Raw genomic sequence first — 23,851 nt, 5'->3', positions numbered from 1 at the left:
TATTGGTAGATAATTACTTATCTAAAACTTTATTTGAAAATTAAAGATTTTGTTGGGAAAACACGCATTTTCCGAGAAAAATTTTTGTCGGAGCAGATCGGGAAAAACCTATATCTATGCAGAATTTAATTGTGGTGAATTTTTATTTGAGTGTTTTTCTTGTAAAGTTAAAAGCTTCTGAGTTATAGAGCAATAATTGAAAAAAACACGATTTTCGGGCGCCATTTTGTTTATAAACAAAGTAGCACACTATCTTCGGACTTTGCATACCTATATTATTAATATATCTAATCATAAGCTTCGATTCCAGCAAAAAAATTGCTGGTAAATAACTTTTCCCAAAAATGGCCTATTCTCCGATAATCAGCCCAGACTAAAGAATGAAGGCATTTAAATAGCGTTGGGCCAAGATTTTGCGCCTACCTCCTTAACCAGGGAACAGTCGCGCTCTCTTCTGTCACGTAAGCAGTCGCGCGTTAGATTAAATCTAACAATACTAATTTAAATCCGAATTTAAAACAAATTTTTACTTTATACTGTTATATTTCTATTTGATATGAAAATTAAAATTTGATAATTATAGACAAAATTCAATTTAATATAAAATATTTTCAATTTTCTCAACCACGGGCATATAAATTTAGAACAACCTGTATACAACAAATTGTTATATTTAATTTTAAGAAGTGATTAAATAAGACTCAAGTGAAATCGATAATAGGTAATTATGTTTGTTCGCGGAAGGATCGATCATTAGCCGATGCTAAATAAGACTAAGTGGAAATAGAGAATAGGTCATTAAAATTTGTATATAGTAGAAAGTAATTTTAGAATGGGAATTAACTATTTTCTTTGAAATCCATTAAGCATATTTAGAAAGTTTAAAAATTGGTTTTGAGGAATACTGCGAATGAGAGTTGGTGGTGGAAGTTTGATTTGTGAATCTGGAAGGGATATTTAGAAAGTAGGGGAATGAATGACAAATAGAGATCAGAATGTTTTGAGCTGTCGAGAAGTGAAGTCGAGTAGTAGACGGTAGTGCACGGAGAGTGAGAAAGCCGGTTTAGTTCCGTGAGTGTGGAGTATCTATCGTAGAACGAGAGGTAGGCCAGGTTGAGAGTAAAAGAACCTCCTTGAGCCAAGAGTTCCCGGTAGCTGATTGCAGTTTCGAAAAAGGTAGAACACAGCATCACGACAGAAGCAGGAAACGAGAGCTATACGAGTGAGTTTCAGAGGAGAACATTACTGGAAGCCAGGACGAGGTTTTGATTGCAGCCAAGGATAGCAGGAAACGGGTCTTGTGTGAAGACATTCTCAGTGCACCAGAAAAAGGTCAGTCTCATTTGTTTGGACATGAATGTATGGGTTTTTCGTAGTAAATACCACATTTAAATTTGAAGAAACATAATCAATAATATCAGAAAAGCTTCATCAAACTTAAATAGAATTGTTGCTGATAAATCATAATAGTTAAATGTTAATAAAAACTTTCAAATTGGAAATCAAAAGGAAATAAGATTCCCATGTGTCAATGTTATGTTTAAGAATAATAAGATATAGCAAATATTAAGCAGTGATTGCCATTTAAACAAAATAAACAATATTTTGATTACAATTGTAACCCATATGTGTTATTATTTTACTCTTTTCTTTCCTATCCCGATTAGGAACCATTAAGAAATACTTAGAAGCCACGTATGTAAGTAATTAATTTTATAAAAAGCCCTGAGATTGAAAACATATTGATGTGTGATTTGGTAAATTAATTAGATTATTATTAATGCATTGATTAAATTAAATGACATATAAAAATATTATCTCATATCAATAATCAAGATCACAACAACTGTCGTCCAACGTGGAGGGCATTGTAAAGTATTTCTAGTGGCAAATTTGAAGGATAGAAAGAGTAAAGCCGGTATTTGAAAATTTATATGCCTGTGGTAAAAAGTGAGATACTTACATTTGATAACATAAAATTTTAGATCTCTTTAGGTACAAATTTTACATAACTGATTTAATATTTTATTTTTACGATATTTACATTTGATATATTTATTGACAATTTATAATATTTGGGTGAGAAAAAGTCGTCTTGGTAACATACTAGTAAAATTTCATATTTGGCGGGGACAGTACTTCTTGAAAACAAATGTCTGTGACAAGAAGCCAAAGCAAGGACAACAAAAAACAAAAAGAACATTCAAATCAAGAGAATAATTCAGACCAAGAAGATATTTTAGACACTACAATCATGGCATCAGGACAGCAAGAATTATCAGGAATAGATAAATTATTGCAAATGATGCAACTCCAGTCACAAAGAATAGAACAAAAACTGGATGACAATCAAAGAGAAACAAAACAAGCAATGGATGAAGCAAAAAGGACGATGGATAAAAATCAGGAAGAAACATCAAAGAAAATGGATAAAGTGGATCAAAAAATGGATGAAACACAGCAAAAAATGGATGACAATCAAAAGGAAACAAAACAAGCAATAGAAGAGAACAATAAGAAAATAGAGGAACGCATAGAAAAGTATGAAAAGGAAATAAAAGGATGTTTGACAACAATGAAAAACGAGATAGAACAGCAAGAAATGAAAATTAAAGATCACATGCAAGAACAAGAAATTAGAATGAAGGACCACATGAAAGAACAAGAAATGATAATTCAAAACAAAATGGAGGAGTTAACGAATGGCCAGAAAAAGGAAATAGAAAATTTGGAAAATAAGTTAGAAAATGCTATTCAAGTAGACAGAGAAGAAGTGGAAAAAAGAATCACAGAAATAGAAAAACAAGTCACCGAAAACAGGACGCAACAGAATGTCGGAGAAAGAAGAGAAATGGTTATACATAGCACAGATGACGTGAAGATAAGGTTTGGCGGGGATGTAAGAAGATTACACCCAGTGCCGTTCATAAATAGCCTGAAAAAGAAAATACAGCACATCGGAAATTTCGAAACAGCAAAAGAAACTATCAGAAACCATCTCAAATATGAAGCAAGCCTATGGTTCGATAGCAAAGAAGAAGAATTCGGAAATTGGCAACAATTTGAACAAACATTTTTGAATTATTTCTGGGGAAAGGTCCAACAATTGGAAATTAACAAGGAATTGCAAAATGGGAAATACAATGATAGGATGGGTGTATCAGAAAGGACATATGCTTTGCAAATTTACAATAATGCAAAACATTTACAATATAATTACTCATCGGAACAATTAGTCGAACTGATTGCAAGACATTTCGAGGAAACGCTGGAAGACCATATCACATTACAAAATTACAAAGACATAGATAGTTTATGCCAATTCCTACAAATAAGAGAATCACGTCTAAGAGAAAGAAAATCTAGAAGGTCGCGAGAAGATTACAGGCCCCGAGAAACACAAGATTACAGAGATAGAAATCAAAATAGGAGGGACTATACAAGACGAGATTTTAATCCCAGAAGGGAAAACGAAAATAGAGACAACGGAAGAGGAAATTATGAACAAAGAAATAGGCAATGGAATGAGGACAGAAATCGAGAATACCAGAATAGAAACACCACACGCTCAAATCAAGAAAACAGAAATAATGGTAGACAAAATGAACAGGGATATCGAGAAAACCGAAACAGATCCGACAGACCTAGAGAAAATAGAAGAGAAGTAAATAATACCCAGACAGATGAATATGACGGAGAGAGACATTATGACGAAAATATAAACAACGATGAGCAACCGGCGTCTTTTCACGACGGCGCTCACTAAAAACAAAAAAACAAACAGGAATCTTTTGTCACCCCAAGGAGTTTATTAAATTGGCAGGAAACAACGAAAAGAAAAATGGAATTAATTTAAAATTTGTGGATGGATTTATCAACGAGACACCAATTAAAATTATGATAGATACTGGATCGGAAATAACATTGGTCAACAGAAAACTAATAGAAGAAGTTAACTTAACAAATTTAATTTACAAAATACCTAGGGTAAATTTAGTGGGCGCAAACAAACGGACATTGGCAACTATAAATGAAGGCATACGAGTAATGGTACGACTGGGTAAGAATATGTATGCACTACAATGTGTAATAATGCCAAATATGTCACATGACATGATAGTAGGAGTTGACGAATTGGCAGAAAAACATGTAGTGATAGATTTTAAAAATAATACGATGAAACTAACAGAAGAAAAAGAAAAGGAACAGGACAAGGAACAGGAGAAACAAAATACGGACGAATCAGGTAAAGAACAAACAGTGGAAATAAATTTGGCAACGAAGCAAGGACAAAGAAGAAAAGGGAGAAAAAGTCAGAAAAGGATAAAAGAAAATGAAACCTGTGGCTCCTCAAAAGAAGAGTTGAGCCCAGAAGAAGAAAATTTGGGAGTATCAGAAACAAGGAAAACCTGGGATTCCTCAAAAGAAGAGACGAGCTCAGGAGAAGAAGAAATAAAGCAAAAAAATGAAAGTGAAAAGAATATGATTGAAACAGTCGTATTTGAAGAGGAGGTATATGCAAACGAGGATGCAGAATGCACGGTAAACATGTGTGAAGAATCTGAAAAAAAAGACAGAAAATTGATATGTGGAGAAGGGAAAGAAAAGGAATTGCGGTTGATGTTAAGAAACTACGAAAATTTGATCAATGAGGAAAACAGAGTGGCGAAAAAGTACGAACATTCATTTGAGGTGAAAAACTTGGGAAATTTTCGATCAAAGACTTACCCGATTCCATACAAGTATCGACAAGAGGTGAAAGAAGAAATAAATAAAATGTTGGAAGATCAAATCATCGAAAGATGTGATTCACCGTATGTTAACCCGATTGTGATAGTAAAGAAAAGCAATGGAGAATTGAGATTATGTTTAGATGCCAGGAATATCAACCAGCACACTGTATCACAATATGAATCACCTCTAAACATCGAGGCCATTTTTGGAAGAATCACCGGGTCACACATATTTTCGAAAATTGATTTAAAACACAGTTTTTGGTTGATACCGTTAGCTGAAAAGTGTAGAAACTACACCGCTTTTTCTATTGATGGTATTGTCTACCGGTTTAAGGTAGTGCCATTTGGATTGCAGAGTGCTTGTGCTGCACTCGTCCGAGCACTACATACCATTTTGAATCGCCATGAAGATTTCATAGTTCATTATATCGATGATTTATTAATTTTTTCACAAGATACTCAGAGTCATCTGGAACACATAGAAATAATTCTGAAAGAATTGGACACAGCGGGATTGAAATTAAACATTGAAAAATGTCAATTTTTTCAAAAAGAAGTCATTTATTTGGGTTTTCAATTGGACACCAAAACAGTAAGATTAGCCGAAGACAGAGTCAAGCTCATAGATGAATACCCAAGACCAACGAATTTGAAAACATTGAGAGGTTTTCTTGGCACGATAAATTATTTTAAAAAGCTGATTCCCGATTTGAGCCAAAAGGAAATCCCTCTGATAAAATTGCTTAAAAAAGGAATAAAATGGAATTGGAAAGAAGAACAGGAGGAAGCTTTCGAAACATTAAAACGAGAATTCGCAAAAGGAACGAAAATATACCACCCCATTTACAATTTACCTTTTATACTCCGAACTGATGCGTCCATACAAAAATTTGCAGGAGTTCTGTCTCAAATACAAAACGACCAAGAAGTACCGATATGTTTTATATCTCGAGTGACTAAAACACATGAGAGAAAATATAGTGTTACAGAATTGGAGTTTGCCAGTGTACTATATTGCGTAAACAAATTGAGGTTTTACTTATTGGGAGCAAAATTCACAATCGAAACAGACCATGCAGCTTTAGTACATATCATGAAGAATAGATTAGTAAATAATAGAATACATAGAGGCATTCTGTTATTACAGGAGTATGATTTTGAGTTCCGATATATAAAAGGAAAAGACAACATAATAGCCGACGCTCTAACACGGGATGAGGACACCGGAAAAAAGGAAACAATTACTCTACAGGTGGGACTAAATAGATTAATACAAGAAGAAGGGGTATATTCGTTAAATGAGATAAGGACAAACCAGGAAGACCTAGAGGAAAGAGAGAAAAGAAGAGCGGAAGTAGAAAATAACATATATTTTAAGAGAATAGACGGAAAGGAACTATATTTAGTGACACAGACATTGGCCGAAAAGATAATAAAGAAATTACATGAGGACAATGGGCATATCGGTAGCAGAAAAGTTTGGCTCGTTTTTAGGGAAAATTACATAAGCCGACAGGATTATCGCATTGCAAAGGAAATTACCCAGAAGTGCGATGTATGTCAAAAATATAAGAGTCGGAATTTCAAAAACGAAAATGTTGCCAAAAATATTGAAGCCCGAAACAAACTAGACATTGTAGCAATAGATATGTTAAGCGATCTAATTATGACCACTAAAAGGAACAAACATATTCTGGTAATGGTGGATGTGTTTTCAAAATACGTAAAATTATATAGTTGCCGCACCACAAAGGGGGAAGAAATATTAAGAAAAATCGACAATTTTATAGCCATAGTAGGAACACCAAAAAAGATTCTACTGGACAATGCAACGTATTTCCGAAATGATCGTTTCAAGGGACAACTTCGAGAACGAGGAATAGAGACAAATTTTGTCAGCATCAGGCATCCACAGAGTAATCCTTCGGAACGATTCATACAGGAAGTGACGAAATTTCTTCGCATTGCAACAGATGGTCAACATCGCCACTGGGACAGGAAAATGGCGGAAATAGAAAGGTATCTAAATACAATTCCGAGCACAGTAACAAAAGAGACCCCAGAATACATCATGAAGGGTGTACTGCCGATAAGGCCATGGGAAGACCAAGAGCCAAAAGAATATCAACAGGTGATTGAAACCGTACAGAGAAGATTACGGCGAAGCAACGAAAAATATATCCAAAGACAGGAACAAAATAGAAAAAGAAGACCAGTGACTTTCCAAAAGGGTGAAAAAGTACTCGTGAGGGCATTACGAGTATCAAATCTTCCTGGGGGCATTTGCGCAAAGTTGATGCCTGTTTTCGAAGGCCCGTATATCGTGAATAATGAAAATGGGATAAATAGTTATGAGTTGAGGCACAGGAACTCGGAAAAGATCCGAGGAATTTATAATATTCACGATGTATACAAATATCACGAATAAAAGACAGAATTACATGAAGTAGATAGTAAGTTAGGATATAAGACGTAGATTAAAGTAAGGAAATATACAGGGAGTTGGTTTTGCCTCAAGAAAATTTATTTAAAAATGCAGATAAATTTTATCGAATACAAGGCGGGGATTTGTTATATTTCTATTTGATATGAAAATTAAAATTTGATAATTATAGACAAAATTCAATTTAATATAAAATATTTTCAATTTTCTCAACCACGGGCATATAAATTTAGAACAACCTGTATACAACAAATTGTTATATTTAATTTTAAGAAGTGATTAAATAAGACTCAAGTGAAATCGATAATAGGTAATTATGTTTGTTCGCGGAAGGATCGATCATTAGCCGATGCTAAATAAGACTAAGTGGAAATAGAGAATAGGTCATTAAAATTTGTATATAGTAGAAAGTAATTTTAGAATGGGAATTAACTATTTTCTTTGAAATCCATTAAGCATATTTAGAAAGTTTAAAAATTGGTTTTGAGGAATACTGCGAATGAGAGTTGGTGGTGGAAGTTTGATTTGTGAATCTGGAAGGGATATTTAGAAAGTAGGGGAATGAATGACAAATAGAGATCAGAATGTTTTGAGCTGTCGAGAAGTGAAGTCGAGTAGTAGACGGTAGTGCACGGAGAGTGAGAAAGCCGGTTTAGTTCCGTGAGTGTGGAGTATCTATCGTAGAACGAGAGGTAGGCCAGGTTGAGAGTAAAAGAACCTCCTTGAGCCAAGAGTTCCCGGTAGCTGATTGCAGTTTCGAAAAAGGTAGAACACAGCATCACGACAGAAGCAGGAAACGAGAGCTATACGAGTGAGTTTCAGAGGAGAACATTACTGGAAGCCAGGACGAGGTTTTGATTGCAGCCAAGGATAGCAGGAAACGGGTCTTGTGTGAAGACATTCTCAGTGCACCAGAAAAAGGTCAGTCTCATTTGTTTGGACATGAATGTATGGGTTTTTCGTAGTAAATACCACATTTAAATTTGAAGAAACATAATCAATAATATCAGAAAAGCTTCATCAAACTTAAATAGAATTGTTGCTGATAAATCATAATAGTTAAATGTTAATAAAAACTTTCAAATTGGAAATCAAAAGGAAATAAGATTCCCATGTGTCAATGTTATGTTTAAGAATAATAAGATATAGCAAATATTAAGCAGTGATTGCCATTTAAACAAAATAAACAATATTTTGATTACAATTGTAACCCATATGTGTTATTATTTTACTCTTTTCTTTCCTATCCCGATTAGGAACCATTAAGAAATACTTAGAAGCCACGTATGTAAGTAATTAATTTTATAAAAAGCCCTGAGATTGAAAACATATTGATGTGTGATTTGGTAAATTAATTAGATTATTATTAATGCATTGATTAAATTAAATGACATATAAAAATATTATCTCATATCAATAATCAAGATCACAACAATACATATATTATTTACCAAAAAAGATACCTACGCATTACTACAATCTTCCTCGAGGCATTTACTAGTGGAAAGTTATGATCTAAATTTTTCATTAAGTTATCACGAAAAGGATAAAATGTTAGATTTTTTCTAACGGCGCGACTGCTTCCGGGTTAAAACCTTACCATCCGTACGTTGCAATGCTCTAAGATAACTAAAGATGCTGCTTCCAACATCTAAAGCCGCTCATGGCAGATAATCACTGCACTCGACATCCAATAGAGATCGTAACCATTATTTATGGTATAAAGCACACATACGCAACATATTGCGTGACAGTGTAGGCAGCGTACGGCGTTTATTGCTAACCACCGCATGTGAAGCCGTGTACAGCAGTTTGACGCTGCGTTCGGAGTGCGATAACAAACCGCATCTCTCATTTTTTGTATAAAGCATACATACGCAACCTACTGCGTGACAGTGTAGGCAGCGTACGGCGTTTATTGGCGACCACCGCCTGTGAAGCCGTGTACTGCAGTTTGATGCTACGTTCGGAGTAGAATAACAGACCGCAACTGTTATTTTTATTGCATTAAGCATACAGACGTGACCTACAGCATGGCTCTGTACGAAACGTACGGCATTTATTGGAGACCACAGCCTAAGAGGCCATCGCCGACGTGATATTAGTCTTCAGCGACCCCAAAAACCACCAGTTACGAGTTTACATTGACTTTATTTCCAATATCCGTAAAACACTAGAAGATGAGGTTCATCTTATCGGAGACTATCGCCATTATGATATTCATGTTTAGGGAACCCAAAAACGTATGGGTAACAAAATTGAACTCATTTCCATCAATTATTTCCAAATTACAAATTTATCATATTTCATCACTTAAAAATGCCATTTGGTATTTCAATTCTAATTTCGTTATGATCATTTTTGTACACAATGTTTCCAAAGGAACTGACGAATCGAGTGCAAAGAGAGTAAGTTTTCACTCCGGGACTGCACGCTAGGGTTTGTTTTGGTTGAATCAGAGACAGCAGCGTATGTGCCTCCAGATGAGAGACTAATAAGTTTCGAAACCGGTAGAGGTGCTTGCTGCACTCTCTGATTGGACTGGAATATGGTTCGGCTGTATTTTTGTTTTGCAACGAAATTGAAAATGGTTATTCATTTTTGATTTACATTTACTCTGATTGGAGTATGAAGGAATTGGAGTATGAGTATTCTCGTTGGAACTTTACCGCGCTGAGCAGATGGGACGTGAATTGTAAATTGTAGAATTCCCTCATCTTCCTTAGTCTCAGCATCCGTATGGCTTGCAAATTGTAGAAGCCTCGGAGATGTAACCAGAGAAGGTTCCCATTGTTTTCATTCTGGTGGGGTGTAGAATAGCATTATGTTGTTTTATATGCCATTAGAGTGAAAACTTAGTCTTTTTGCTAGCAGTTGCCGCTAGCGGCTAGGGCATCTATGCCATTTCGTTCGTTGCAATCCGGGACTGCACGCTGGGATTTGTTTTGGTTGGATCAGAGAGAGCAGCATATATGTGCCTCCTGATGAGAGACTAATAAGTTTCGAAACCGGTAGAGGTGTTTGCTGCACTCTCTGATTGGAATGGAATATGGTTCGGCTGTATTTTCGTTTTGCAACGAAATTGAAAATGGTTATTCATTTTCGAATGCAAAGAGTTTCATCGAGATTCATCCTACTGCTGAAATTTGGTAGGTTTAGGTTTACCGCTGTATTTTCTCACCTGCTTAGACAGTGAACTACGATGGTAGGGGAGCCAAGCGGGGATTTTTGTAGTTACTCGAGGGCGTCAGATTATCACATGGGGAGATACCTTGTACCCTGTAAATGTACCCCTACCATATTTATGTTGGCTCTTAATACAGGGGAGTTCGTCAAGGGGGTCCGAAAAGAAAATCTATCTTTAGAAAAACTCGAAATCGTCAGATCAAGATAAGGTCAGTTAAGTACATACAAAAGAGGTCAGTTAAGGTCAGTTAAGTACATACAAAAAATATATTTCAAACATCTAACGATTTGAGCGGGACGTAAGGAAATAAGCGAATCACAAAGTTTCACAAAAAAAGCGAATAAAAAAATCTATCGAATGGTACCAAACACGACCCCTACGGAAAGAGGTGGAGGGTAAATTTTAAATACGAACCCCTCGATATTTCGCGAAATGAACATCAGATCGAAAGACTGCAAAATACACGTACCTATTCAATATTTTTGAAAAATCTATCGAAATGGCACTAAACACGACTCCCCACGCAGGTGGGGTGGGGGGTTACTTATTTTAAAATCTTAAATAGAAGCCCCCAATTTTTACTGCAGCTTTGGATTTTTTACGTAAAAATAAGCATCTTTTGTTAGAGACATTTGGAATTATGGATATGGCGCTCTAATCGGAATTATCGATTATTGGAAATGGAAAATTGAACTAAAAATGGAAAGTACGCCACTTTATGAAAAACTTAACTGCAAATTTAGTATACTTTCCTCCCCTACTATGATGATTTTATGTGAATCCTTGAATGGGTTAAACTACTGTTTTGTATTATCGATAGACACTCAACAGCTGCTGTCCACTCGATCTAATAATAAATCAATGAAACAATTATAACTCAAATTAAAATACTTTAAAAAATCCTTATATAATATTTCTTTACAGTAGGGAAAACCGGGGCAGAACGGGATACTTAAGAAAGAAAACATCATAGAAAGAAAACTAAACTGTGTATTAAAAAATAACAAAGTCAGAAACGAACTTGCTATTAAACTTCATATACCTTACTTTGTTTATAATCCAAATGGCCTAGTTATTTGGTTATAAAGAACTTAACTTATCCCGGGGCAAAATGGGAAATGCTACGGGGCAAAAAGGGGGAATGTATTTTAGTCAGGCTCACAGAGTTCACAAATGTGAGCACCCTCGTCTTCATCGTCAATACCTGCGCAAGGAATTATGAGCCCATCCATGGCAGACACTACACACTACCCATCGTTTAGTTGACTGCAAATATAAGAATCCACAGTAGATGCAACCACCAATCTTTCTCATCTTCTTCTGATGAGTCAATCTCGTTTTCTTCTTTAGTTTTCTTTGATTTTTTTTATTAGTTAAAGTTTTAGTTAGGTTCTTCTTACAAAGTTTAAATGCTGTAAAGTAGTGGCAATAAAGGATGGGATAGTCCCGTCTTGCCCTGACCGCTTTGCCCCAACAGACATATTTTCAAGTAAAATTAGTCATTTCTAACGTAAAAGATATAAAACGGTTCACAGCACGCAATATTAAAATTCAGTAACAGATCTATCATATTTGAATGAAAAACGTGATAAAACTTGCTTATCTACTCCCCTTATAGCATTTCTATAAATCACTAAATTTTTTAACAAAACAAAAGAAAACGAATTTTATGTCTGTACAGAAGCACACTACACAAACTAGAAGTTTCTTTCTAATGAGTGAAGTGAGTTAACCCACGTTCGTTCGAATGGCGCTATTGCTGATATTATGACGACTATAATAAGTTATACACAGCGATGCATTTCCTGTTCTGCCCCGAGACTCGTTTTGTCCTGGTCTCCCCTACATACTAGTAAAAATTTATTTGCTGTAATAATCCAAGTAATGAAGCTTAAAATAGGACACAACCTCGCAATTTTTACAGAATGGATAGATTTGCTTGAAAATTTGAGAATAAGTAGTGGATAGTCCAAGGATCAAAATCTATATGAGGCCGAAAGGCGCTTTTACCATGGGGGTGGTTGCCACCCCATGTCGAGGGTGGAAGTTTTTTATTTTATTTTGACCGCAAAGGTTGGTAAAAACACTCCTTCTAAGCAAAAAACGTTTTATACATTTTTTTGGTAAAATTAATAGTTTTTGATTTATTCGCTATCGAAAGTCTTAGTTTTTTATCGAAAAAATCAATGTTTTTAATCAGTTTTCTGCTAATAACTCAAAAAGTTTTCGTTTTATCAAAAGCACTTTGCTTTAAAAAATGTACGTTTTAAAAAAATAAATAAAAACTTTTTTTTATTTTCTTTTAGACCAATAGTAATCGAGCTATATTTTATTATATGTTAGCTCTTCTTCGTCAAATGCTAAATATTGTAGTTTCAAAGTCAAAATATAGGAAAACTATGCATTTTTCGAGGATAACTTGTTTAGACTAATTTAAAGTATCTTAAAATATCTATCTCCTGAAATAAGAAAGTAGTCTCTAGCTCAAAAATTAAGTGACTTGTAATAAAAATAATGTCAGTCCCTATTTTTTTTAGCGAAAAAGTGATCGGAAACTTCCTCCTACTCACCACCCTCGCTAAAATTAGTCATTGACCTTATTTGGTCTTCTTTATTTATGTAGTATGAATAGGTTCTAGAGATTTTACCGGCTTATAATGATAAGTTAAAAAAAATGGAGTTAAAAGCGAATAAAGAATTTTTGTAGTTTGGTAAAAAATGCACTTTTCTTCATAATAGAAATATTAGAATCAGAGATACAAAAAAATATTTAAATATGAAATTGTAGTTTATTTAATTCCCGAGAACAGGGTTTGAAAAAAAATTTTAAGGAAAAAATTGAGTGGGCTATTGACAATTAAAACTACCTCTTTTTGCAACTGAGGATTTTATAGGATATAATATTAACAGCCTTATAGACCTTATAAAAGCCTACAAAATTCTTTTTTAACAAACTTTCTAGGGTAAAAAATAAAAAAGTTACGGTTAAAATATCAATATATTTTTTTGAAAAAAAAAAGGAGAAAACCAATTGGAAGCATAATAATCTAAGTTACCGATGTTTTTAGTCATTTTCCTTATTTATTCTTACTATGGTTAGTATTTAAAAAACTGGAGTTAAAAATGAATAACGAATTTTTGTAGTTTGATAAAAAGCAATATTTTCTTCAGAATAGAAAGATTAGCATCAGAGATATGAAAAAATTTTTCAATATGAAAGTGTAGGTTATTTAATTCCCAAGTTTTTCGATATAAAACTAACACTTTCGATAGCGAAAAATTCAAAAACTATTAATTTTATCAAAAAAATGTATAGAACAGTTTTTGCTTAAAATGAATATTTTTATCAACTTTTGCGGTCAAAATATAATAAAAAATTTTCACCCCCGAGATGGGGTGGGAACCACCCCCATGGTAAAAGCACCTTTTGGCATCATATATTTTGATCCTTGGACTATCCACTACTTATTCTCAAATTTTCAAGCAAATAGATCGATCCATTCTGTAAAAATTGCTAGGTGAAGACCTTTGGTTCCTGGACTATAAATCCTTTTGACATAATTCATGCGTACCGTACATTTTCCTTTTTACCACTTAAGCATAAAGAAGGTTCCATATTATTCAAGTAACAGCAATGTTACCTTTCAAAAGAGGTATCCTACAGATGAGGATACCTTTCAAATGAGGTATCCCGTGACCTCGGTTTATATTTAAAAAGGGTCATCAATTACGTCATTACGCTAACACTGATAGCCATTGTAACGCCATGCGCCATAGCGATAATGGATGGCCATTAAAAAATAAAACTTGACATATTTTAAGATTGTTTAAAAAGGCGTGGGTTTCTGAAGTACCTAATGAATGTATAACATACCTACTTTTGCATCATACTTTATATTCCCCACAACGTTTGTTCTTATCAGAAAATTAACATAAATTAAATAACTTCTTGATAAGTTCTGTATAGTTTAAAAAATAATAGTTTATTAATTCAAATGGGTGTTGATATGTTTATATGGCTAAATATTTATTATTTTAATTTATACATACGCACTCAGATTAGTTAAAATTAGAGCGCAAATCAAAGTGTATGCTTCTATGAATATATTATGTAAGGACGTAAATAATATTTCTTTACTTATCAATACCCTAATTACAATCGCTTGCAATAAACCAGGGCGCATCTGTAAAAATATTAGTACATTTGGATGTTGAGAGGTGACTTATATTTTTTTGCAGAAAATGCTTGGAAATAACTCATATAATAATAATTAAGTTATCGTCCCACTCAAAAAGGTCCGGAATATTGTTTAAATAATCAAAATATCAAAAAATAAAAGAAAAAATCGATTTTTTCTTGGTTGTTTGATTATAAATTTAAAAGTATTTATTTCCGAGAAAAGTTGCACTGACATAAAAGTTGCATAATTAAATTTTTTCTACACTATAGGACTAGATAAATATTTTAAAAATTGTCACCCTTGTTGCAAAATAGAAATAATTGCGAAAAAACCACAAAAAAAAACAAGTATTCGCATTTTACGTTTTTCAACCATTTATGCTACATTTAGGACCTTAATATTTTATCTAGAAAAACTTTATGATATAGTAAAACAACACTGTAAATTTAATTAGGATCGGTTTAACAGATTTTGCAAAATAAATTTTAAAATCCGGCTTTATCAAAAAAATTCATTTTTTCAAAATGGTGCAGGACTGAAAATAAAGCAGACAGCAAGTTGAATTATTTTACATATAGAATGATACTGTACCTTTTATTTGCAACTTTCGAAATTAAAATCGGTTAACTACTACAGCGTCAGGAATTTTTTTAAATAAACATTAATTTTTAGTGCTACGCGCAGGACAGCGAATACGTTTGCTCTGATTGGCATTCCAATGACCTTTGATAATGATGAATAAATTTTAATTTTTAGTACACTTCGATATAAATAAATGGATTTGTTTATTGCAAAATAAAAGCACATACTTTGTCCTTTGAAATTACACTTTTTTAGGAAAAACTTTCTTTGTTCATATATTTTAACTTAGAGAATAAAAGTTAATTATTTTTATTTAAACATATGCAATTGTTTAAACAATATTTCACAAACAATTATCAAATTATTTTGATTTTTGTGGAATTAAAATTTTGAAAAATTTGAACAAAATATAGAGTTAAAAATATTATGTTATATATAGACTTTAAGCAATTTTGGTGGAAATCAACTTGTGTGAATCGAACACCGCTGTAAAATGCGAATACTTTTTTTTTATGTTTTTTTCGCAATTATTGCTATTTTGCAATAAGGGTGACAACTTTTGAAATTTTTAAGCAGTCTTATATTATAGGAAATTTAATTAGTGGTGAGCGAGACTGGTCTTGGTCTTGCAGAAAGACCAAGACCAAAACTAAGACCAAGACCAAGACCAAGATCGCTTTTTGGTTTGCAAGACCAAGACCAAGACCTGGTATTTAAGATCAAGACCTATACCAAGACCAAGACCAGGTATTTAAGACCAAGACCAAGACCAAGACCGAACCTTGCAAGACTACGCAAGACCAAGACCAACCTGCAAGGCTCTTGCACTTTTTGCGAAATTGGTTTTTTATTATTTAGGTAACTTTATTTTTTTAGTTCAATAATATACAGAGAGAGTCTGTAAAGTGGAATAAATTCAATATCTCAAATACTAATTGTTTTTTTGGAAAATGCTCAGACCCGTCGATTAGTATTTCAAATTGTCCTTTTTGACATTCAATAAAAATGTATACAGGGTGTTCCAATTTAGAGATATGACGTCATCGTCGATTTTCTTAAATGGCAACACTGTCGTTTTGATAGCTAATTTGATAGGGTTTGTAAAGTTATACATAACTGCAAAATATCAAATTTTTATTCTCTACCATTTACAAGATAAGAGAAAATAACAAAGTTATATCTGTAATTTGGAATATATTCAATAATTAAAATACTGTTTTTTTGAAAAATGCTCAGACCCGTCGATTAGTATATCAAATTGTCCTTTTTGACATATAATAATAATGTATACAGGGTGTCCCAATTTAGAGATATGACGTCATCGTTGATTTTCTGAAATGGCAACACTGTCATTTTGATAGCTATTTTGATAGGGTGTGTAAAGTTATACACAACTGCAAAATTTCAAATTTGTATTCTCTACCATTTAGATGATAATAAAAAATAACGAAGTTATGAAAAAGAAGTAATCAACTAATAATTGAATTTAATTATTTCAATTAAGAAATGCTCATAACGTTGCCCATTGACAATTTGACAATAATTGAGGGCAACATTATGAGTTTTTGCTTAATTTATTGTAATAATTAAATTCAATTATTAGTTGATTACTTCTTTTTCATAACTTTGTTATTTTTTATTATCATCTAAATGGTAGAGAATACAAATTTGAAATTTTGCAGTTGTTTATAACTTTACACACCCTATCAAAATAGCTATCAAAATGACAGTGTTGCCATTTAAGAAAATCAACGATGACGTCATATCTCTAAATTGGGACACCCTGTATACATTATTATTATATGTCAAAAAGGACAATTTGATATACTAATCGACGGGTCTGAGAATTTTTCAAAAAAACAGTTAGTATTTTAATTATTGAATATATTCCAAATTACAGATATAACTTTGTTATTTTCTATTATCTTGTAAATGGTAGAGAATAAAAATTTGATATTTTGCAGTTATGTATAAGTTTACAAACCCTATCAACTTAGCTATCAAAATGACAGTGTTGCCATTTAAGAAAATCGACGATGACGTCATATCTCTAAATTGGGACACCCTGTATACATTATTATTATATGTCAAAAAGGACAATTTGATATACTAATCGACGGGTCTGAGAATTTTTCAAAAAAACAGTTAGTATTTTAATTATTGAATATATTCCAAATTACAGATATAACTTTGTTATTTTCTATTATCTTGTAAATGGTAGAGAATAAAAATTTGATATTTTGCAGTTATGTATAACTTTACAAACCCTATCAAATTAGCTATCAAAATGACAGTGTTGCCATTTAAGAAAATCGACGATGACGTCATATCTCTAAATTGGTACACCCTGTATACATTATTATTATATGTCAAAAAGGACAATTTGATATACTAATCGACGGGTCTGAGAATTTTTCAAAAAAACAGTTAGTATTTTAATTATTGAATATATTCCAAATTACAGATATAACTTTGTTATTTTCTATTATCTTGTAAATGGTAGAGAATAAAAATTTGATATTTTGCAGTTATGTATAACTTTACAAACCCTATCAAATTAGCTATCAAAATGACAGTGTTGCCATTTAAGAAAATCGACGATGACGTCATATCTCTAAATTGGGACACCCTGTATACATTATTATTGAATGTCAAAAAGGAAAATTTGAAATACTAATCGACGGGTCTGAGCATTTTCCAAAAAAACAATTAGTATTTGAGATATTGAATTTATTCCACTTTACAGACTCTCTCTGTATACTGACATTGTAATAAACCTTAAACAATATCGAATTTTTAAAATATGTAATATTTTAAGCTAAAAATCAATAATTTTGACATATACTTTGATCGGTAGTAAAACAGATTAAGGGGAATTGGTTTTAACATTCCTCTTCTAATATTTCTAGCGTTATCTTATAATTTTACAACAGTAAGTACAGGGTATTTAACGTAAGCAGGCCACTCAAATAACAAAAAAAGCAATCGAACGTCAAAAAAAAGGGGAGCACAATCGAATTTAAAAAAAATCTCCGTATTAGACTGTCGTATAAGAACACATTTGATGAAAAGAATACTGATGACCTCGTTTCTGTAGTATCCAAAAGTGACATTTAAAAAACCGTATATGTAGAAACAGAAATAAAATTATTCCTATGACAGTTCAACAGTTTCCAGTATAATAGATTTTCCGCCATATTTGTTTCTAATTGGAACTTAAAAGCTAAAAATAATGAAATTTTTTTTAGTGATACTGGATTCTTCGTAAAACGATTTTCTTTAATTTTTCTATTTTAAGTTCGAGCTTTGTCACACTATACAGCCACCCTGTATGTGCAGAATGTTTACAGAGTATGTGTACAAACTTTATAGGTTAAACGTTCATATGAACTGAAAATAAATTTATTTTTAATGACAAATCAGTGTTCACGTTCGATACATCATTTCAATAGGAATTTTACATCTTATTAAAATTGAATGTTTTTTTAAATTTTTTCTCCACATAAAAAACACAGTTTTGCTTTGGCCTTGTATATAAGTACATATGTATAATTAAATAAAGCGCGTATTTCCTCAAAATAAACTAAAATGTAACTAATAACTTTTTCTTTTTTCGAACACCTTAAAAATTATGCGTCTAACAAAAAACCTGTACAAAATATTTTTGTTTTTTGTACCTTATAAAAAACAAAGAGATTCGTTCCTTCATAAATCTTCTTGTTATAATACAAAAATAGATATGGTAGGTGAGAAGAGTTTGTTTTTTTGGTGCATGCTTTAATCGGTGTATTCAACTTGAGATAAAAGAGAAACGTTCGAATTTACGTATATAATGATGTATTTTAAGAAATGAGAAAGAAGTATATTTAACCCCTCATCCATCAGAATTATAATACATCGTTTTGCTTTTACAATACTTTTTATTATAGTGTTATTTCAATGTTCAAAAATTTGGACTGGTTTAAAATGAACGGTTTTTCAAAAAGTAAGATCAAATTATACAGCGCATTTTTACATTTTCTTAAAAATCTAACTTTTTCTCCATGTAACTCGAAAATGATAAAAGATACGAAAAAAAGATACCACACAAAAATGTTAAGTTCTTTTAGATAAAAATTTTGTTTTTGTTTTTCATTACTGTATCTTTTATCATTTTCAAGTTACATGGATAAAATGGAAGGTTTTAAGAAAATTTAAAAATGCGCTCTATAATTTGATCTTATTTTTTTTTTAAAACCATTCATATTAAACCCGTCCAACTTTTTGAACATAGAAATAACACGGGTCTACCCTAAAATCCCGACAGCCAAAATACCAACAGCCACAATGCCGACGGCCAAAATCCCGACACGCCAGAATCCCGACAGGCCAAAATCCCGACAGGTTTGATAAGTTTCTTTATAACATATAATTACATTTATTTCTTGTTGTTTGTTTATGGCCATCTGTTTTTTATTTTTTGTTACTAAACAAATGTATTTTGTATTAAAAGTATTAAACAAAAGTCGGAATTTTTACTTATGCGAGGATTGTTGCATATCGGGATTTTGGCCTGTCGAGATTCTGGCATGTCGGGATTCTGGCGTGTCGGTGTTTTGGCCGTCGGGATTTTGGCTGTCGGGATTTTGGCTGTCGGGATTTTGGGCGGCACCGAAATAACACTATAGTAAAAGGTATTGTAGAAGGAAAACGATGCATTTACATTCTGGTGGATGGGGGTTAAAATTACTTCTCATTTTTTCTTAACCCGGCACCTGCCACGTGGCTTTGCAAGGCATCAACTACCACGTGGGGTGCTCACAGCACCCCTTAAAAATTTTCTGTGATCTACTTGTTTATAAACAAAATAATGTGTTAAGTTACACAAGAATATAAAAAAAAACATGTTTTATTATCTTATTAGCTACTAATATATTATAAAAGTTAAAAAATAAAATTAAAAAGGTGTTATAAGCAAATTAGCAAGTACCAACCCATAATAAATGAAGTGATGTAAAATATCTAAGAAAATTAAATTTTTTGAGTATAGAGAATATATTAATAATTTAGATCAGTTATTACAATAAAAAAATGTAAATCTGACCTGTTTATCAAAAACATAAAAAATTTTTACTGCCAGATGATGACACCCCAATTCGAATTTAGAGCTACAATTTCAGAATGACACTAAATAACCACTTTAAACACAAACAGATCTATGCTATATAATATTATTGAAAGCTACTATGACGCACAGGACGGTTAACAAATTTGAAATACCAAATATTTGATGAAAATATGTTATGGGATGCTGGTAGCGCCCCACGTGGCAGGTGCCGGGTTAAGATACATTAGTTATCAATTTTGTTTGTAGCATATCGTGCTTAGTTTGAACAAAATGGATCTTTAATATTGCTCATTTTAAAGACCTTCTCAAGCCCTACCGAAAGTATTTATTGCATTATACACCTAAAATCTAAAGGATTCTCTGTTATTTTAAGTTGAATAGACTAATTTGGGCATGTACCAAAAAAACAAACTTTTTCACCTACCATATCTCTTTTTGTATTATAAGTGGAAGATTTGTGAAGGCAAGCGTCTCTTTGTTTATTTAAAACCTACAAAACTGTTTTATATAGTTTTTCTAGTTAGATGTATAGTTTTTAAAATATTTGCGAAAAACCGTTCGAAAAGGTATTATGTTTCAATGAAAATGGCCAATTTTCAACCACGAATAACTCAATAAGTATTGAGTTATCAAAAAAAAATTATAGAACAGTTTTTGCTTAGAATTAGGTTCTCTAGCCAATTTCGTAGTTATTTTAACCAAAAAAATTTTCACCATTGAGAAGGGGTGGAAACCACCCCTACGATAAACGCACACATCGGCATAGGGTAGACTTTGAATTAGGAGATAAGTAGAGGCTAGGCCCAAAATTTCATTAAAATCCATGCAGTAGGATAGAATTCGGAGGTAATATCTTATTCTTGCTCCCATTGACTGGCGTAAATATTTTATGTTCAGAAATAAAGTCTTCTACATAATATCTAATTTAAATGCTCAGCAGATGTTTTTTCTTTGGTGTTCGTGTTCCCAGTCGGTGTTCCACTTGCCATTTTTTATTCTTGTTGTGTTGAATTTGTCAAACTTGACCAAAACTATCCTAAAAACACCAAAAGTTCTTCTTTTTTTAATAAATTCTTCGCACAGAACACTAATTTCACTTTACAGTGCAGTGTTGCCACCTCCTCCTGAGCGCGTTGGCGGTTGAATGCCGATCCAAACACGAAAACGACAAGATATACAGGGTGTCCCGAAAAGATTGGTCATAAATTATACCACACATTCTGGGGTCAAAGATAGTTCGATTAAATCTAACTTACCTTAGTACAAATGTGCTCATAAAAAAAGTTACAGCCCTTTGAAGTTACAAAATTAAAATCGATTTTTTTCAATATATCAAAAGCTATTAGAGATTTTTTATTGAAAATTGACATGTATCATTTTTATGGTAGGAATATCTTAAAACAAAATTATAGTGAAATTTGTCCAACCCATAAAAATTTTATGGGGGTTTTGTTTCCTTAAAGCCCCCCAACTTGTTAATCACAACGTTTTTAAAACTTTTTTGCCTCTTAGTATTTTTTCGATAAGCCAGTTTTTATCGAGATGCGGCTTATTTTTTAATATATTAACATACAAATTTTATGGGGGTTTTGTTCCTTTAAACCCCCCAAATGTTTGTGTACGTTCGAGTTAAACTATTATTTTGGTACCATTAGTTAAACACAGTGTTTTTAAAACTTTTTTGCCTCTTAATCTTTTTTTGATAAGTTACCTTTTATCGAGATGTAGCTTCTTTTTCAAAATATACCTAAAAATGTAAATTATAAATAAATTTTCAGATTATTAACAGGTCTCTATAATCGTACTTAACCATATACAAATATGTGGTGGATGCTTTTTTTCATTTATTTTTATTTATTTAGTACCCAAATAACAGTACTGGACCAATTACAATCTGGGTTAGTGTATTAAGCGTATTAGTAAATTTACCGTTTACAGATCATAAACATAACAACAAAACAGTATAAAATACATAGACTACATAAACGCCGTTTATATGTAAGTGTGTGAAAAAACTCAAAATGAGAAAAACACACTCACATACGAACAACGACGAACAAAAACTTATAAAGTAATTAAAGAAAAACAGAAAATACAAAAATTCGAAAAGTATTCAAAATATCTCGATATACAGTGGCTTATCGAAAAAGTACTAGGAGGCAAAAAAGTTTTAAAAACATTGTGTTTTACAAATAGTGCCACAATAATAATTTAATTGGAACGTACACAAAAGTTTGGGGGGGTTTAAGGGAACCAAACCCCATAAAATTTTTATGGGGTGCACGAATACCACTTTAACTTTTATTTAAGATGTTGCTGCCACAAGAATACCACATGTCCATTTTCAATAAAAAATCTCTAGAGTTTTCGGTATATGAAAAAAAATTGATTTTCATTTTCTAACTTCAAAGGGCTGTAGCTTTTTTTGTATGCACTATTGTATATAGGTAAGTGAGGTTCAATCAACCTATTTTTGACCGCACAATCTGTGGTATAATTTATGACCAATCTTTTCGGGACACCCTGTATAATATCCAACATTCTGATTTTGGGGTAATTACGATTCGACTTGATCATTTCTATTCGATTTGTTAAAAGTTATAGAATAGGACTGAATGCCTCTGTTTAATTTTTGTCTGGCCGTTCTGTATGTATGATTATATTTGTTTACAATACAGCTATATAATAAAACACAGAAAAATACCTATACAAGCTCTGGGTCCTTCCCCAAAAGGAAAATAAATTAAGCCTTCAGATACTGTCTCTTCTGCGAACCTTTCTGGATCATATGACTCAGGATTAGGAAAATATTTCTCATCTCTGTGGATCGCAAGAAACGGTATTACTACTGTCATTTTGTCACTTTCTAATTTTAAACCGCTACCTTCAAATTGATAATCAGATATAGGTACTCGGTCCACGAAAGGTATAGGAGGGTACTTTCTCATTGATTCTGAAAAATAAAAAGAATATTAATCGTTAACCAAAAATGTTTGACGAAATTCTAGTATTCTATACTAAATAAAAAAAAAATCCGCAGAAGTTGTATAAGACAATTGAAAGGATAATATTTCAAAAGCTCCATGCAAAGAAGAGAAATGATGGAGCAAGAAGACCGCTCTGCAATTAAATGTTGATAAGTTTATTACTAGCGGACCAGATAAGCGGCGATATATTTTACACTCTCTCTATGAATAACATTTTACTGGTCTGTTGTGTCAATCAGCACTACTCAACAAGTTTTCGTTTATTCGTTTTAATATTTTATTGCAATGGTCACCTTTGGAACAAAGGTGACTGACGTCATCGAGAGGATAGCCAGGTTGAAGTGGAGATGGGCAGGACACGTAGCCAGAATGACAGATGGGCGATGGACGAAGAGGTTATTGGAATGGAGGCCAAGAGAAGACAAGAGAAGCGTCGGTCGACCGCCTACAAGATGGACTGACGACTTGAGAAAGGTAAATAAAAACTGGATGAGGGCGGCGCAGGATAGATGGGGTTGGAAACGAGGGGAGGAGGCCTATGTTTAGCAGTGGACTTTTGAGGTTGGATGATGATTGCAATAGTACGGAATATACAGTGCGCTGGAATAAGTGTTACCCCCCTTAATAA

General features: G+C 32.7%; 1 protein-coding gene across 1 annotated transcript in view; it reads right to left on the bottom strand.

The window, feature by feature from the left end:
* LOC126890435 (cytochrome P450 6j1-like) overlaps window positions 1–23,851 on the bottom strand; it is a 76,809-nt gene that overhangs the window by 8,352 nt on the left and 44,606 nt on the right. The window contains exon 4 of the mRNA XM_050659365.1: window positions 22,941–23,189. Coding sequence (XP_050515322.1) covers window positions 22,941–23,189 — 249 coding nt within the window. The remainder of the gene's footprint in view (window positions 1–22,940; window positions 23,190–23,851) is intronic.

This window comes from Diabrotica virgifera, chromosome 8 (genome assembly GCF_917563875.1).
Source record: "Diabrotica virgifera virgifera chromosome 8, PGI_DIABVI_V3a".
Classification (NCBI taxonomy): domain Eukaryota; kingdom Metazoa; phylum Arthropoda; class Insecta; order Coleoptera; family Chrysomelidae; genus Diabrotica; species Diabrotica virgifera.
This window is presented reverse-complemented; position numbering and strand designations above follow the sequence as displayed.